Genomic DNA, 16,605 nt, shown 5'->3' with positions numbered 1-16,605 from the left:
AAGAAAAAATTTGTATATTTAAAGTTAATTTACTGATAATCTATTTTTATTGAGAAATCTATATATTTAAAATTATTTGAATTACATACTTTAATTACTTAATTTTTCTATTTTATATGTAATTTAATGTATTGTAATTTAATATATAATACATATATTTTTTTCAATAATTAAACATTCACTTTTCAATGTTATCGACCGCCAATCAGACACACGGAAAAAAGTGCAACAATATAAATCTCGAAATTCGACTTGAAAATTTGCTTTATCACTTTTTTTTATTATGGACTTTCTTGATATCTTGATTTTTTTGAAATATTTATAAAATAATCGCCAACAAATAATTTATCTTTATTCAACCGTGATACTTTTATATCATCAAGAATATTATCGGAATTAAATTGAGATTTTCCATAATGTGTGTTGGAACACACACACACACACACACACACACACACACACACACACACACACACACACACACACACACACACACACACACACACACACACACACACACACACACACACACACACACACGCGCACGCACGCACGTACGCACACATACACATATATATATATATATATATATATATATATATATATTTATATAGTTTTAATATTAAAAAATATTTTTCCTACTTTTTTCCTCTCTAAATTAGAATATTATTTTTGTTACGTATTTATTTTTAAATATTAATTGAGATTTTTTATCGAACGTTGTTGATTTTTTTTTGAAAAAATATATGACTAAGTATTAATTGAGAAAAAACTTTTAATATTGACACTAGTAGAATTTGTCAACAATAACTCTTTTAATATACAAAAAGGAATTTTCTGTTAATTTCAGATATTTTACATTTCTTTTTTTTTTAAGAATAATACAATTTTATATTATTTTACACGAGAAAATTTTATATTATTTTACGTGAAAGAAAAATAAGTTAATTTTAATGATTATTTTAGAACGTATAAATATTAAATTATCTGTATTATTATATTGTATCCCGTATTATCGTAACATAAAATTTCCTATGTTATTCAACTTTTTTCAATTAAAACAATCTCATTTGAATTAAAAATCTGGATATTTACTGATAATAATCCGTTTGATTCAACGGACAGAGAATGTCGATAACTTTCGGCAACCAATACGAATAACTGATATGTATCAAACTCAATTGTCATAGACTCATTCGTTTAAAACCGCTCCATTTCTATTACGCAAATAATGACGCTTCCACTACAAAACGTCACACTCCACTCGATCGTGTCATCGACACCCGACATTCAAGAAAATTGTTTCATTATCTGACGCGTGCTTGAAAACGACTCGCTTTGACACTTTGAGTACGATTCCGCCGACGAATATTTAACAAAAGGCAGACGAGACGACAACGCGGATTAAATACGATCAATCTTTTCTTTGTGCAATAAATATTGTTTATAATAAATAACTGTTTTTTGTAAGCAGTAGTTTTAGACTGGCTCGTATATTGTTAAACTTTATACGTCTAAATAAAGCTTGTATAATTCGTGATTACATTTTATTTTTTCACGTAAAATCACGCATTATATAATATAAGCTGCAACTGGAAATTATAATACGAAAGAAAGGAAAATAAAAATGGAATAGAGTATAATAAATCCTTCCCTCTATCAAAAGGATTTTCACGCATTATATACAAATTGTTTCACGTGCAAAGTCGACGACACGAAATGAAAATAATAGCAAGGAAAATATTCTCCATCAAAAGTTTGTTACTGCGATTTGTAGAAATTCCCGTCATTCATCGCGCAACAATGCATTAGCGGAAAATTCAACGGACGGATTAAATGCGATCACGATGCATCCGGTCGATGCAATAATAGTGTTTCGCGGTGGCGGCGGCGGTGCATTTGCGTCAGTGGAGAAAAGCGGCAAAATACTACGTGTGTTGAATAATTCAAGGGAAATGATGAGAGGAAGCGAGAGAGAGAGAGAGAGAGAGAGAGAGAGAGAGAGACGAACTGCATTTCGTATTTGTACAAGTGATCGCTGAATATTTAGCAACGTGTTTATCCGAATCATGATCTCGCGTTCCGAGCAGCGTGTCACGTTCAACTTCGGCGCTCGATGCCGCTGGCAAATGCAGTGAACGACGAATTCGTGCGCTCCGCCTGTGTAATAATACGTTAAATAATCTCGTAAATCGTCATTGTTATCTGACCTGAGAAGACTCGAAAGTAGAGGAGAAATAGTAAAGTTACTCTTATACCGTTTTACCTTCCGCGACTTCTGCTCCGCGCGAGCAGTCGCTTAAAATACCGAGAGCGAGAGATGCTCGTTTTGTAAATATATATATTTTTCACTAGCTGTTTCTTCTTTCAAGAGAAGAGCGTTCGCAGTTATTAAATGTAATTCTGATATATGCTTGTGAATATTTTATCCGTGCTCTGATATTTCCTTCGAATTATCCAGCTACGCGAACCACGTTTCAATGTTTTCGAAAAGGATCGTTTCAAGAGAGAGAGAGAGAGAGAGAGAGAGATTCGAAATGTTATTTCATAACGTATGACTTAAAACGCTATGGGACGTTACGTCAATTATGAAAAATATCAAATGGAAAACATATGTCTCTGTGTTTCGTCGCTCGTAAAAGTATCGAGGGATCGATCGTAAATCACCGATAATTTCGCGATCGGATGCTGGCGACGGTCCGGCCATAACGTCCGGTACGGAAACGGTAGTGTGTACTCTCGTCCCTTATCTATTCCAACCTCTTTATCCCCTACCCCCATCTCTGCCACCAATCCCCCCGTTACGCTGCATTTGGATATTGAAGTTTGTTCTTCGTGATTTCATATTCAGGATGTGCCTTTAGGCCAATGTTTGCGTCATTTTGGATTCCTCTCGCTATCCGTCCCCGAGCGACTCTTCTTTCAGTTTCCGACTTAACCGTCCCCTCGCCCATCTTTTCAGTCGCGGATTCGCGGAGACGAAGAGGAGAGAGTTTCCTTTGACTTCTTCGGCTGGGGCTTTAATCAAACGCCCTTTGAAGAATCGATCTGCAGCGATATGATATATCTGCAGTGCATTTATTAAAAAAGCCTTGTCATATAAAATTTCGGTGACAAAGAACTCTTTCTTTCCAAAAGAAAGAGTAGCTTCTCTTCTTTATTATACGTACGTAATATTTTTAATTATACTTAGTATAAATGCATATTACATATACGGTTATTAAGAGTTTAGTCTATTCTAGCGATATAAAAAATTGATGATTTTTAAAAGCTTTTTAAGAATATTCAAAATTTATTTTCCTTTTTTTCAGTTTTACATATGTTTTTTTATTGATATTTAAACAGTGCCTCAGTATTTTTAAATTTTGGATATTTAACTTTTTTCAATATTAGCTTCTACGAGTAGTATGTTTAAAAACGACGGTATAACATACTGTTCCTCGTTTGAAATGAAAACTCAGCCCAGTTATATTCCCAGTAATAAGATATTTTGGAACACTAAACGTAATTAAAAATAAAAAGAGATTAATATTTAATATTTTTCTAACCTTAGAAAAATACAGAAAACTTTAACAAAATTAAAGTATTTAATTTTAAAATAACCACTTTTATATCTTTTAATTTTTTTAAATGAAATTACGTTCAGTATTCCAAAAATATCTTGTGAAATAAAACTAGATCGAATTTTTTCATTTCAGACAATTACATGAGAAGCAGTATATCACATCGTCGAACCATGTATTTTCGAACATGCTCCGCAGAAGCTGATATCAAATGAAAAAAAAGCTAAAATATCTAAAACTTAAAAATACTAACGTACTGTTTCAACATGAATAAAAATATATAAGTAAAACGTTAAAAAAAAGAAGTCAGTGTTTTTCAAAAAAATTCCTAAAAATTCTTATTCAATATTTAATATTCTTCAATAATATTATTCAATATTTAATATTCTTTAAAAAAATGTCTAAAAATCATCAATTTTTTTACATTGCTCTAAGATAGCCTGGGCTTTTAAATAACGACGTATATAAGATAAACTAAGATATGATGGCAATACGGAAAAGTTGGCCATATGCTTTTAATTTTTTCAATAATCGCTACATGATGCACTTTTTTAGTCATTATTAAAGATAATTGATATTTACAGTAGTTTATGTGCATATATTATTCGAAATAACGATATTGTGAATCTTGTATCATATTTTTACTTTTGATTACCTACAAAGTTTTTCATGTGTCTACTAAAAACTGTTATAACGTCGAATAAATGACAGTTAAACTATCGTAATCGACGTTAGATACGTTATAAAGATATGTAAATTGTTATATGACCTATAATTTTTATTTTCGTTTTCACAATTTTTTTTATTCAGTACCGGCCAAAAATATATCACCTTTAGGATTTTTGAGCATAAATTTAATTTAATTTACTTACTTATAAAATTAATTTTTTATATTATTAAAATTAAATTTTTATATTATTTTATGAAAAATATTTTATTTGGTAAGTTGTATTTACTATCAAAACATATATTATGATATTATAAATACCCATGCACTTTGAAGAAAATTATACTCAAAAATACTAAAGGTGATATATTTTTGGCCGGTACTGTAAATATTATGGCCATCTTTCCGTCACTATGGTCATCTTTCCCTTAAAAGTTGGGTAAGATGGGGCCAATGCTTATATCGTACTATTTTGATAATATAAAATTTCTATTAAATATTTTCCTTTTTATTTTGATAATATTACGTAATTTAAGTTTCAGTGAAGATAATATGTCAAACATTATTAACCCTTACTTCGTACTGATGGATTATTTTTGTCTGTGATTTTTCTAACAACGTCAATTTCTCGAAAACAAATAACCATAAAATAATATATTTAAGTAAATTATTTTTCAAATTTATTATTTCAATCTTTATTTAGAATGTTCAAAGAAGGTATATACATTTTTTCAGGTTTTTTAAAACACTTTTACATATTAATAAACTTATCGAAAATACGCTGAGCCACCTGTACAGTTAAAAGGTGCCAAAAATAACAATACGGAGTAAGGGTTAACAATTAACAAAATAACAAAAATAAAAGTATGTTTTTTGCATTTTAAAAAACTATGGCCATCTTACCCGAATTTACCCTATACCTATAACGGTGTAACAAAGAGGCATGTTGAATCGATAGCGATATTCGCTGGATTGCTCGGCGATGCGAGCAGTGTCGGGAAAAGTTGTCCTTTTTGTTTAGTCGATGAATTCCATTGAAGCTCATCAAAATGACGCCTATGTTTGTTCTCATTTGCATCGGGCAGCGCGAGCCGACAATCGACGCAATTCTAATTCATCGCGCTTGCCCGTCGACATGTAACGACATTATCGAAAGCCACCCGCGCCTTCCTCACCCCTTCCCGCCCCTCTCGCCAGCTTGCCGCGCCGCCTGTTCTGTCCGACATAATTTCTCCAGCATGTTGCACTCTGCTCGTTGCTGCTCTGCCGCATTGACGTTCCACCTATTCCTTTTCAGATACGCGGTCGGTATGCCTCGGAATATTACCTATCTACTCGCTACATGACCTATTTACATGCGCAAGAGCTCCTCTTTCGATGGTTATTGGAGTCGAAGGGGGAGAGGGTGAAGCACAAAGTTGCGGGATGCACAGAGATACGAGATTCAAAGCTATTTACGCAGAACCTCTCGCGAAATATAATATCCTTTTACTCTCTTACGTGTGTCGATACAACCCTTATGCATTGTAAATATCGGTTCCGCTTATCTTGCCGGGGTAACATGCAAAATTCTTGTCCGAACTCGTTACGCGGGAATCTGCTTCGTTTCCTCGCGTAATACGCTCGAAGGGAAATTCCAAGAATCGGTTTTGGTTCACGACGAGGGTAGCTTCAGTTTTAAGGCGACTGAAATTGTCGAGCAAACAGCGACTGTATATGTCAAAGATTCTCTCACACGCCTCTTGAAAAGTGGATTTCTCTGTTTCCTATATATACGCGCCACCGCGACAGCTTCTTTCTGTGTTTATTTATCGCGTGCAGAAGTAAAAGTGTATATCGTTGTTTCGCAGAACCGAATTCCTTCTCCAAATATTATATATTGAGATGAATGATAATTAAATTGATATATAATATCAATGATTCGATTGCCTCCTGAGCAACTGTGCAATTTCAATCTGACAAGTACGCGCGAAGCAAAGATTATTAATGTGATTAGAATAGAATAAAAATGAAAAAGAATAGCTTGAATAAATTATTAAATAAATAAAAGTGAATAATAAATATCTAAATAATAATAAAATATGAGATGGCTATTAACATCTAGGAACATCGAGAAATTTCATAAAAAATAAATTGTACAGATATATCATATTATTCGTTATACATATGTTATTTCTAAAATCGAGTATCCATGTATGATGAAATTTTTATCCAAGCTAAAATTATATTACCATATATAATTCAAATAAAACAAAGTAATTGAAATTTTTTAACAAATAGTAACAATGTAAAAAATGTATATTTAATAATAAAATTAATGTCAGTTATCTCTTAACAATATATGTGTTTCAATTATTAATCTTTTTTATACAAAATTATTACGCTCTTCTATTTTTAATTGACGCGACGGCTTGAATCGCTTCATTCGATTTCAGTACCTGTTTCTCTCTTTTTTTTTTTTTTTTTTTTTTTAAGACAGTGCCTCTATCATCTTTTAGATGTGTTTCGTGAGAAATCGTCTCGAGAAATTCTCTCGATTCCGCGCGGAAGAATAGCGATAAGACCGCTTACCTCTTTGATCCAGCCTTTCCAGAGATCCCGATCCCAGGGATGATGGAAGCCCAGATACAAGTGTCTGGTCTCGCGATGATGATTCTCTTCAGGGTGTTGGCTCACGTGGTACTGTTGAGTGACCCTGGGAAACCCGGTGACACGCAAAACGAGTTTGCCCAGACGTGACGGCGCATAGCACACCGCGCCGCCACCGCCACCCAGCTCCATCCATTCCGCTCGCGATTCTGGACAGGCTGCGGGAAAAGCGTTTGTCTCGTTATTTATCAGTCTTTTTGATAAATTGGTAGCATGTACGATCGCGACATAGTTATATCTGAGGCGTTGTTTCTAAAAAGTAGAGGGGAAAATATAAGAATATAATAGTCGAATTTTATTTTTTTAATTAACATTCTGAAATCAGTATTCAATCAGTTATTAATCGCTTATTAAATAATTGATATTAATTAACGCGGCTATCGTTTGTACTGCGATTGACGCAAGCAGTCATTTCTGACATATTCAGTGCACGCGCACATTTTAAGTCACATATTAATGTATATTGACATGCTTTTACTCTTTTAAATTCCGAATGCTTAGTTTGGAATTTCTTTTCTTTTTTCTTTTTTTTTTCTTTTAACATTGACATCGCGATGCGACGAAAGGATGACTCCATCTTCAGCAAGATGTCTAATTACGTTCAGCTATGTTCGAGAATGCCGGACGGTCGTTGATATTCCGATGACGGCCCGTTACATTCCACAGCGTCGGTTTTCAGAGAACATCCATCACCGGATGTGCCTCGAGTGTGCCGGCTCTCACAGACACAAAGCGCCATCGGATATTATCGAATTTTTGCGCTGCTATCGGAGAAAAACAGAAATGTTGAAAATGCTTCCGGCAACGATCCGATGCGAAACTTATTTATTCGCAGCGATGGACGGATCGGAAAATATTGCCGCGTTCTTCTATCAGCGAACAAACAAATGCTTGCATGATTATCGCATCAACGCGTTGGACTCTTCTCCTGTAAAATGTTAAAAAAAATCTACAAATTGTCATACAAATTTGAATTAATGGATTTTTCAATGGATCATTGAATCTTGAAATTTCTCGTCTTCTTTGAATCATGCGAAATCTTTGAAATTATATTTTATAAGAACATTTTTTTTAAATATTATTATCACAAATATTATTGTTAGTATTGACAGTAAAAATGATATGTTGATATATTTTTCAGATAGCCTTATTATATATAAATAATTTCTCTCTTTCGACGTTTTTTTACTGCTCGATAAAAGAACTCAAACCTTATCTTACAATCTTTTATCTTCTTCACGTAGCAGGGTGACATTATACATAGGGTAAAGGTGCCAATTATGAGATACTTTTGTTTTAAAAGCTTATATTTTCTTTAATTGTAATTTTTAACTCAAAAACTTTATGTGGTTTTATAACTAGTACATTTAAGTTTTACCACTAAAAAGCATTAATAGTTCAAATGTGTATTTTATTTGCTACAATGATTTTTCTTAGGCTTGAAGAATTCGTTTGTTTGAAAAAGGTATCTTAATATATACAAGATAGTAAGGTTTTCTAATATGAGACGATTTCTTATATTAGGAAATTAAATGCAGAAAAACATACTTTCAATTAAAAACCGTTTCATTAATTTTTATTACATAAATGTAACATCACAGGTATTTTCTATTATTAGTTAAATGATATAGAACTACAGAAAACAAAAGTTTTACTTTTTGATACCAGAAAAAAATTATAAGATATTTTTGATATTTTGTGTGTATCTATAAAAATCTATAAAATTAAAATAATATATATCTTGGAGATTCAAATAAAAATTTATCTTTCCAACAAAGAGCGCACAAAAATATATTGCAATATTAACATTTTTAATATTTCAAAAAAACACCAAAAAATAAGTCTTATTTTTGGCATAAAAAAATTATATCTCTCAAATATTTTTTATATCATGCGTCTATAAAATTAGAATAACATATCTTAGAGATTTAAATAAAAATTTATCATCCCAAGAGCAGACAAAATGGTATTATAATTAACGTTTTAAATATATCAAAATAAAAAACCAACAAAAAAAATAGAAAAAATAGAAATTTACATTTTTGATAATTCATTATCTTACTTGTGGAAGAAAAGTCCTAATATGAGATGTATCTCATATTAGAAACTATATAAATCATATATATATGATAAAGTTGCGCGTGCAAGAATCCAAAGTAATGATCAAACACCAAGATATAATTGTTGCGTTTGACGTTAATAACATAATAAAAATGAATATCAAGTTACTGCTATTAAATTATGTTGTTTATATCTCTTTTAAGTAGCACATCCAAGAACTTTCCTTAGCGTCGTTTATAAAATTGTCATATACTCGTCCGTACACGTGCTGTTATATACATACGATTTCACGGTTATCTACATGAAATAGTAACATTTCTAAAGAAAAGTGATTGCGTTTGTAAAATAATTGGAGGTCTCATATTAAGAACCTCTCTCATAATAGGCTACTTTACCCTACTATCACAACTATTATTGTTAGTAACAATAAAAATGATAAATTTTGATATATTCTTCAGAGATCCTTATTATATATAAATAATATTTCTCTTTTTCAACGTTTTTTTACTGCTCGACAGAAGGAATCGAACCTTATCTTTTATCTTCTTCACGTAGCAGAGTGACATTATACATATATATTAATCCAAGCAATAATTTATCAAAAATAATGAATAAAATATGTGATATCCTCTCTCTCCTTCTTGCAATATTGGTTATTGCAGAATGCGGAACAAACGATCGTGCCTTCCTATTGTTCTTGAATCGCGTTGCGAAGCGAAAATAGGTGAGGCCGGCAATACTTTGCCACAGCTGTTAAGCGATATGGCGCGCACACGCGGTTGGCATCGTTTCTCGATGAGACTGCCGTGCAACTAATTTCCGCGTTCTGGTTCCAAAACTAGACGTCCCGGAAACTTCTTGCTAGCAGCTCATTAAGTTAGAATTTAACAAGCTTAATGTTTTGCTAATTTTACGTAAAGACGAATAGAATGCTCAGAAAAGATCGTAAAGACTAATAGCAAAGCTTCATATTTAAGAGAAATTAAAATCGTCTTTTTTCAAGCAATTCAAGTAATGTATTCGTATCATTAAATGTCTGTCTTTAATATTTTAATATTTTAATATTTTAATATTTTATCTCTTAAAAAGAGAGAAAGAAAGTCAAGTACCAAAAAATGTGGCTCGTTTACATTTTGTCGCATCAAGAATTAGAGCATCTAAATAATATATATATATAAACATTTTGCGGCTTAAAATTTCATATTTACATCTATATATTTAAAGAAATAAGAGAACCGATGTTAAATTCATAAGGTGGCAAGATTCGTCGTTGCTTATACGTGCCAGAGAGGGATTGCCGAATATTCGTTTCTGAATCGTAGGATTTCGGGCAATTCCTAATTGAAGCTAGCGGTGGTTGCAGCTTAAATCAGTAAATGCCGGCGAGGCTGACCAACTTCCGGAATAGCCGTCATTCTATAGTTCATGCTAGATTGTGGTTCCATTTGCAAGATACGTATCGAGCAGTGGGCAATTTCCTAACAGCGATGCACAGGGTGTGTACACCGATGTGCGCGCCTTTCTCTAAATGCTTGTTTGAATAAATTAAATAAATCGAAATAACACGAAAGGATGTATGAGAAATTATTAATCTTTTTTATATTCCTAAATGTGTACGTCATTTGAAAATGAAGAGATAGGATATAATACTATTTCAAGTATTTGAGTATAATGCAAAATATCATAGGAATTTTGAATTATAATATGAAGTATTCAGATAATTAAATTATAAAATTCAAATATAAAACGTATTTTTTTAGACGATTCATAAACCGCGCAAAAATTTGAGAGATAATTTTATTTATAATTTTAAATGTTATATAATATACAGGGAACACAGACAAAAATTTGTAAAAATAAAATACACACATATATAAAATAAATTAGAATATATTAGAATGTACATATGCATATCGAAGGCGGTACATAAATAAAATGTTGTCTTGAATTTTCTGTTGTAAGTTATGAATTGTTTAAAGCGGGTTTTAGTTTATAAAATTTTCAAGTTTGAAGTATATTGTAAAATCGTCAAGCAAGGAGAATTGCTTCGATATAGAAGATACGATGGGAAAACTTTTTCGAATGCGTGACTGGGAAAATGCGGATGTCGAGGTCAGGATTGCCCGGTCGGCGATGACACGAATGTCCTTCCTTCCGTCACGTTTGCCGGATACAAATCTCCGAGAGGGAGAGAAAGAGAGAGAAAGTAGGATCCGAGAAGTACGATCGCGGGAGGGAAGGACCGTCCCGGGGAAGTTGTTCGCTGTTGATTCAGCACGAGTCCGCGATAGCGAACACCTGTTACCACAGCTATCCCGAGTTTAATCAAGCCCTCGGATCCCGAAGGACCCTCCGGCCTCTTTCCCCCTTCCTTTCTCATGACTGACGTGATGCCGCGGGACACTTATGGGACACGTTCGTTAAAATCGGCCATCGATTGTCAGCCGATGTCCACGCAATATTCCGATCATCCTTTCAAACAAAACGCTATTTAAACGATACGTCAATTTCTATAGGTCGCGTTTTAAATTTCAAAATTCATAGAAAAAGATTATCATTGATATAGGGTAAACTAGGGTATGATAGCCCCATACGGAAAAGATGGCCATAGGCTGTAATTTTTTCAACAATCGCTACATAGCGCGCTTTTTTAGTCATTATCAAAGATGATCGATATTTACAGTAGTTTATGTGCATATATGGTTCGAAATAACGATATTGTGAATATTATATCATATTTTTACTTTTGACTACCTACAAAGTTTTTCATTTCTCCACTAAAAACTGATATAACGTCGAATAAATGACAGTTAAGCTACCGTAATCGACGTTAGACATATTATAAAGATATGTAAATTGTTATACGACCTATCATTTTTATTTTCGTTTTCACTATTTTTTTATAAATATTATAACCATCTTTCCGTCACTTTGGTCATTTTTTCCTTAAAAGTTGGGTAAGATGGTTAATGCTTATGTCGTACTATTTTGATTAATATAAAATTTCTATGAAATATTTTCCTTTTAATTTCGATAATATTACATAATTTAAGCTTCAGTGAAGATAATATGTCAAACATTATTAAAAAATAACAAAAATAAAAGTATGTCTTTTGCCTTTTTGAAAACTATGGTCATCTTACCCGAGTTCATCCTAAATCCACGTAATGGAAAAAACTAATTTGATTGTTGAAATCATAATATCTTTTGCCATGTTATATGTTTCATCTTAAAGTTTAAAAAGATGCGTGCTTTTTTAAAACAATACATATATGCATTGGTTTTAAAGTGCATGTTTTTTATCAAGAGAAGAGAAGGAATTAATTTGTAAGCCACATCGCGGATTTTAAATATTTATGTAATTTTTTTAAAAGCCTTTCGAGAGAAGAGAAAGAAGGAGAAGCGATTGTGTAGTATCAAAAGAGATAAAATGTTTATTATTATCTTTTATCTTTTTCTTTCTTGCTCTTTTTTTCTCGTTCCCGCAATAGATTGTTAATTAAGTACTGCCACGTAATTCCGTATCTTATGTACAAACTTATGTATAACACATTATGGTTGCTTCAAGATCAAGGAACCAGGGGTTTCGAAATTATAAGCCATATACATAATTAAAACTGTACTTTACTGTCTAGAGTAAACTAGGGTATAATGGCCATACGGAAAAAATGGCCATAGGCTGTAATTTTTTTAATAGTCGCTACATGGTGCGCTTTTTTAGTCATTATCAAAGATAATTGATATTTACAGTAGTTTATGTACATACATTATTCGAAATAACGATATTGTCAATCTTATGTCATATTTTTACTTTTGACTACCTGCAAAGTTTGACATTTGTCTACTAAAAACTGTTATAACGTCGAATAAATGACAGTTAAGCTATCGTAATCGACGTTAGACATGTTATAAAGATATGTAAATTGATATATAACCTATAATTTTTATTTTCGTTTTCACTATTTTTTTATAAATATTATGGCCATCTTTTCCTTAAAAATTGTCTAAAATGGCCAATGCTTATGTCGTACTATTTTGATAATATAAAATTTCTATGAAATATTTTCCTTTTAATTTCAATAATATTACGTAATTTAAGCTTCGGCGAGAAGATAATATGTCAAACGCTATTAAAAAATAACAAAAATAAAAGTATGTTTTTTGCATTTTAAAAAACTATGGCCATCTTACCCGAGTTTACCCTAATTGTTTTAAAAGAGAGCGGATATCTTTTTTTCTTCAGTAAACATCGATAGACAATGATATAAAAGAAAATATACTCTTTTTTCTTTAATAAATAACGTAATGAGGAAAAAAAGCACATCTTACAAAGAAATTCAAGATAAAAATACCAGAACTAGAATATGTTGAAGGAAAAATTTCTCACTGATCGCGAATAACTCGCTTTATTTTACTGCTCGCGACACTGATGTAATAGATTCACCGTTAAACAATTCACGTCTTTTCGACAGCGGCATCAATATAGACACTCTAATACATGAAGTATCGATCGCGTAACGTTTCGAGAAATATTGTATGGAACGATTCGGAAGAAAAATCGTGTAAAATCGCGAGATAGAAATTCCGCGGGCATTTCCGTGACCGGACTGGCTAGAAACATAGTCATTTTGCAGGAAGGAGGAATTGTTGGGATGCGGGATTCTTGGCCATCTTGTCGTCGTCGTCGCGCGCATTTACAGCCTGGAAAATGCCGAATGTGATCTCGGTGCAGAAGAGACGAGACGCGATTCCGGTCACGTTCGGCAAAGTCGCGTCCAACTTCGTTGTCATTTGGCGGAAATGTCTGAATCAATGGATGGTTTCGTATGGGAAGGACACGACATGATATCGCGTACCGATTATGAAATGAGCATATCGTGAATCTTCAACTTCTAACAGCTAATCTTTATACAAAGATATATACAAGATAATTCCTATAGTAAGTACAACAAATTTAAGAGAATATTCTTTGGTTTATTTTATGAAAAAAAATATCCTAAAGTGCTTGTTTTCAAAATACAGGGTGTCAAATTTGAGAAAAAGAAAAAAATAAAAATTTTCCGCAGTACTGATGAAACATTTTTAGATCCACCAGTGACGTGCATATGGGTAATCATATTAAGTTTTTTTAATGAAAGAATGGTACGCCACTATTTTTTTTCCAGCTGCACTTTTAATTTCAATTTTTTACTTTAACTCGAAAACGGCTAACCGCATAAAAAAAAACACAAGAGACAGTTTTTGTTGAGTTTTAGTTTGGGATTTCAAAAAAATTGTTAAACTTGAAAAGCATAGTGGCGTACTATTCTTTCATTAAACCGTAATATAATAAACCATACACAAACCATATACACGCTCCGGTGGATCTAAAAATGTTTTGATACTAAAAAATAATTTTTAATATCACATGTACGCACATGAAGTTTGAATAAAACATCTATAAGCGGTTTTTTAGACTTTTTAAATGAAAATTTTAATTTTTTTTTCTTAAATTTGACATCCTGTATTTCGAAAATAAAACACTTTACGATAAAGGAAAAGCAAGAAAGTATTTGACATCTTAATATTTTTCTATGCTGTCAAATATATAGTTTTTAAAGCTTTTAATATTTTCTATTATTATGGCAAATATAAATTTTTTTAATAGAGCACAAATGTAATTTTTACGAAATATATCTCATATCTAAAAAAAAACTTTCTCAATATTTTCACTATTTTTAACTTTTGATACATTATCTACGTATCTGTATTGTAACTATTACAGACGAGTAACGTGCCATTTTTCTTACGATAACGATACGTGCCGTATCTAAATGTTCGGCGACGTAATTGCCCGTCAGGACAAGATAAATCCTTTCGGCCGAAGAAATTCTTGATCCACGGCACGCATCCTGGTCGGTGACAGGATCCTTCCGACGGAAGGCTAAGGGACGAACGTAGATAAATCATGATGTTTCAGATGTCGGAAATCGGGAAGCAAAGGAAAGAAAAGGGACCATATCTACGGGGGACTGATCTCGCTGATATTTTCCTTTCCGGCATCTTTATCCTCCCTAAGAGAATCGCCGCGTTTGCGATCGTTTACATAAGCGCAGCTCAAAGATTTTGCGGGACGACTCTCGATATATGTTAATTTATACATCAAATCTCGCAGATAAGTATCATTTCTTAATATTGAAGGAAATCATCTTTTTGTTGCTTAATATTATATTTAAAATTATTACATTATTTCTAAGTTTTTTTATATTTAATAAAAATTAAAGATTGTATTTAAAAATATATTCTAGATTAATTTTTAAATTAAAAACTGACGCGATAATTTAAAAAAAAAATATTTCTTTGCTTGTTTCCTTAAAAAGAACTTCCTTGAAATAAGCTCTTCAATTACCAACGACACTGTAAATCCGTAAAATTCGATCTTTCCTACGTTAAGCGCTAATTTCACGAGTCCTTTCACGAATCTTAGAAGAAGAAAGGAGACAGATACGATTGCCAGATAATTCCTAATCTCTCTGATAGACGCTCAGGGGTTGTTTCCCTCGTTCGCGTCGAGGTTTCCTACGGGGGCGCGAAACTATGCTCTTCCTTCCCTTCCTTCTGAATTCTCTTATCTTACAGAGATTGGCAGGATCTCCGAGCGGAACACTTACCCGGATAAAGGAAAAGTCTGGAACCGATGACGGCCAGAGGTCGCCGTTTCCACTGAGGAAAAACCAACCCCTTTAATACCAGGGTGTAACCACAACGGCTGTATCCCGCCAGGTCTGGCAATGGCGATGCTGGCCCTGCCAAAGGAAAAAGAGTTAAAGCGTTTAGTAACTACAGCTTTAATCAACGCGCTTTTTGGATATGATACACATGACGCCTTTTAGATACGATACACATGACGCTTTTTCAGATAGAAGGATTGAGATCCCGCTACGATCTCACACGAAAGTCCTGATAAAAGGAGAACCTAATTATTTGAAAAATAATTAAATCTATGATTTATATTATAAATCTTACACATTTTTAATGTTTTATACATGTTTTTTTATATTTCTTAAATATATTCATATCTCAGATAATTTTAATTTATTTGTGCATTAAATGTATTTATATTCTCTTAAGAGTTTGAAGAAATGATCATCTTTATAGCAATAAATATTTATTTTAAATATTTCTGTTTTGAGGGAAAATAGAAAATGTATAACAATTATAAATATTTTTACAGATAATACCAAAAAATAAAAGATAATTTTATTTAAATACATTTTATTAAATTATGCTTTGTTAATATGAGTATTTATATATTTTTTATATATTAATTAAAAATATGAATTTCTTATTATAAAATATTTATTTTCCTTTCTTTATTATTCCTCAGAGTTTTCGTGCTGACTCTATTCAAAACTGTCCTATATACCGCGACATATGAAATTTTTCATTGCATATGCGGCAGCAAATGGCGTGCGAGGAAATTGAGTTACGTTTACAAACAGAGACGCGAATTTACAGAGAATTTTGCAGACCATATGCGACATACGCGAATCAAAATGTTATTTTTTCGACTCATTGTTTAGCGATATAGACCTTTAACTGTTCTGGAGAATCGTAAAACCATCACAGCCAGCTCGTAAAAAATATCCGACATTGTATCGAAATCGTAGCTGTCATATATATTTT

General features: G+C 32.3%; 1 protein-coding gene and 1 long non-coding RNA gene across 4 annotated transcripts in view; one reads left to right on the top strand and one right to left on the bottom strand.

The window, feature by feature from the left end:
• The window catches only part of LOC140676480 (uncharacterized), a 59,074-nt gene extending 45,405 nt beyond the window's left edge, over positions 1 to 13,669 (top strand). The window contains exon 3 of the long non-coding RNA XR_012048565.1: positions 13,575 to 13,669. This is a non-coding gene — a long non-coding RNA (uncharacterized lncRNA). The remainder of the gene's footprint in view (positions 1 to 13,574) is intronic.
• Positions 1 to 16,605, bottom strand: part of Phlpp (PH domain leucine-rich repeat protein phosphatase) — a 102,049-nt gene that overhangs the window by 36,097 nt on the left and 49,347 nt on the right. For all 3 annotated transcript variants that reach the window (XM_072911562.1, XM_072911560.1, XM_072911561.1), the window contains 2 exons: positions 15,591 to 15,725; positions 6,802 to 7,037 (listed from right to left, as the gene is read on the bottom strand). In XM_072911562.1, coding sequence (XP_072767663.1) covers positions 6,802 to 7,011 — 210 coding nt within the window. In that variant the 5' untranslated portion in view covers positions 7,012 to 7,037; positions 15,591 to 15,725. The remainder of the gene's footprint in view (positions 1 to 6,801; positions 7,038 to 15,590; positions 15,726 to 16,605) is intronic.

Source organism: Anoplolepis gracilipes, chromosome 2 (genome assembly GCF_047496725.1).
Source record: "Anoplolepis gracilipes chromosome 2, ASM4749672v1, whole genome shotgun sequence".
Classification (NCBI taxonomy): domain Eukaryota; kingdom Metazoa; phylum Arthropoda; class Insecta; order Hymenoptera; family Formicidae; genus Anoplolepis; species Anoplolepis gracilipes.
Note: the sequence above shows the minus strand (reverse complement) of the source record. Positions and strands in the feature narration are given on the sequence as shown.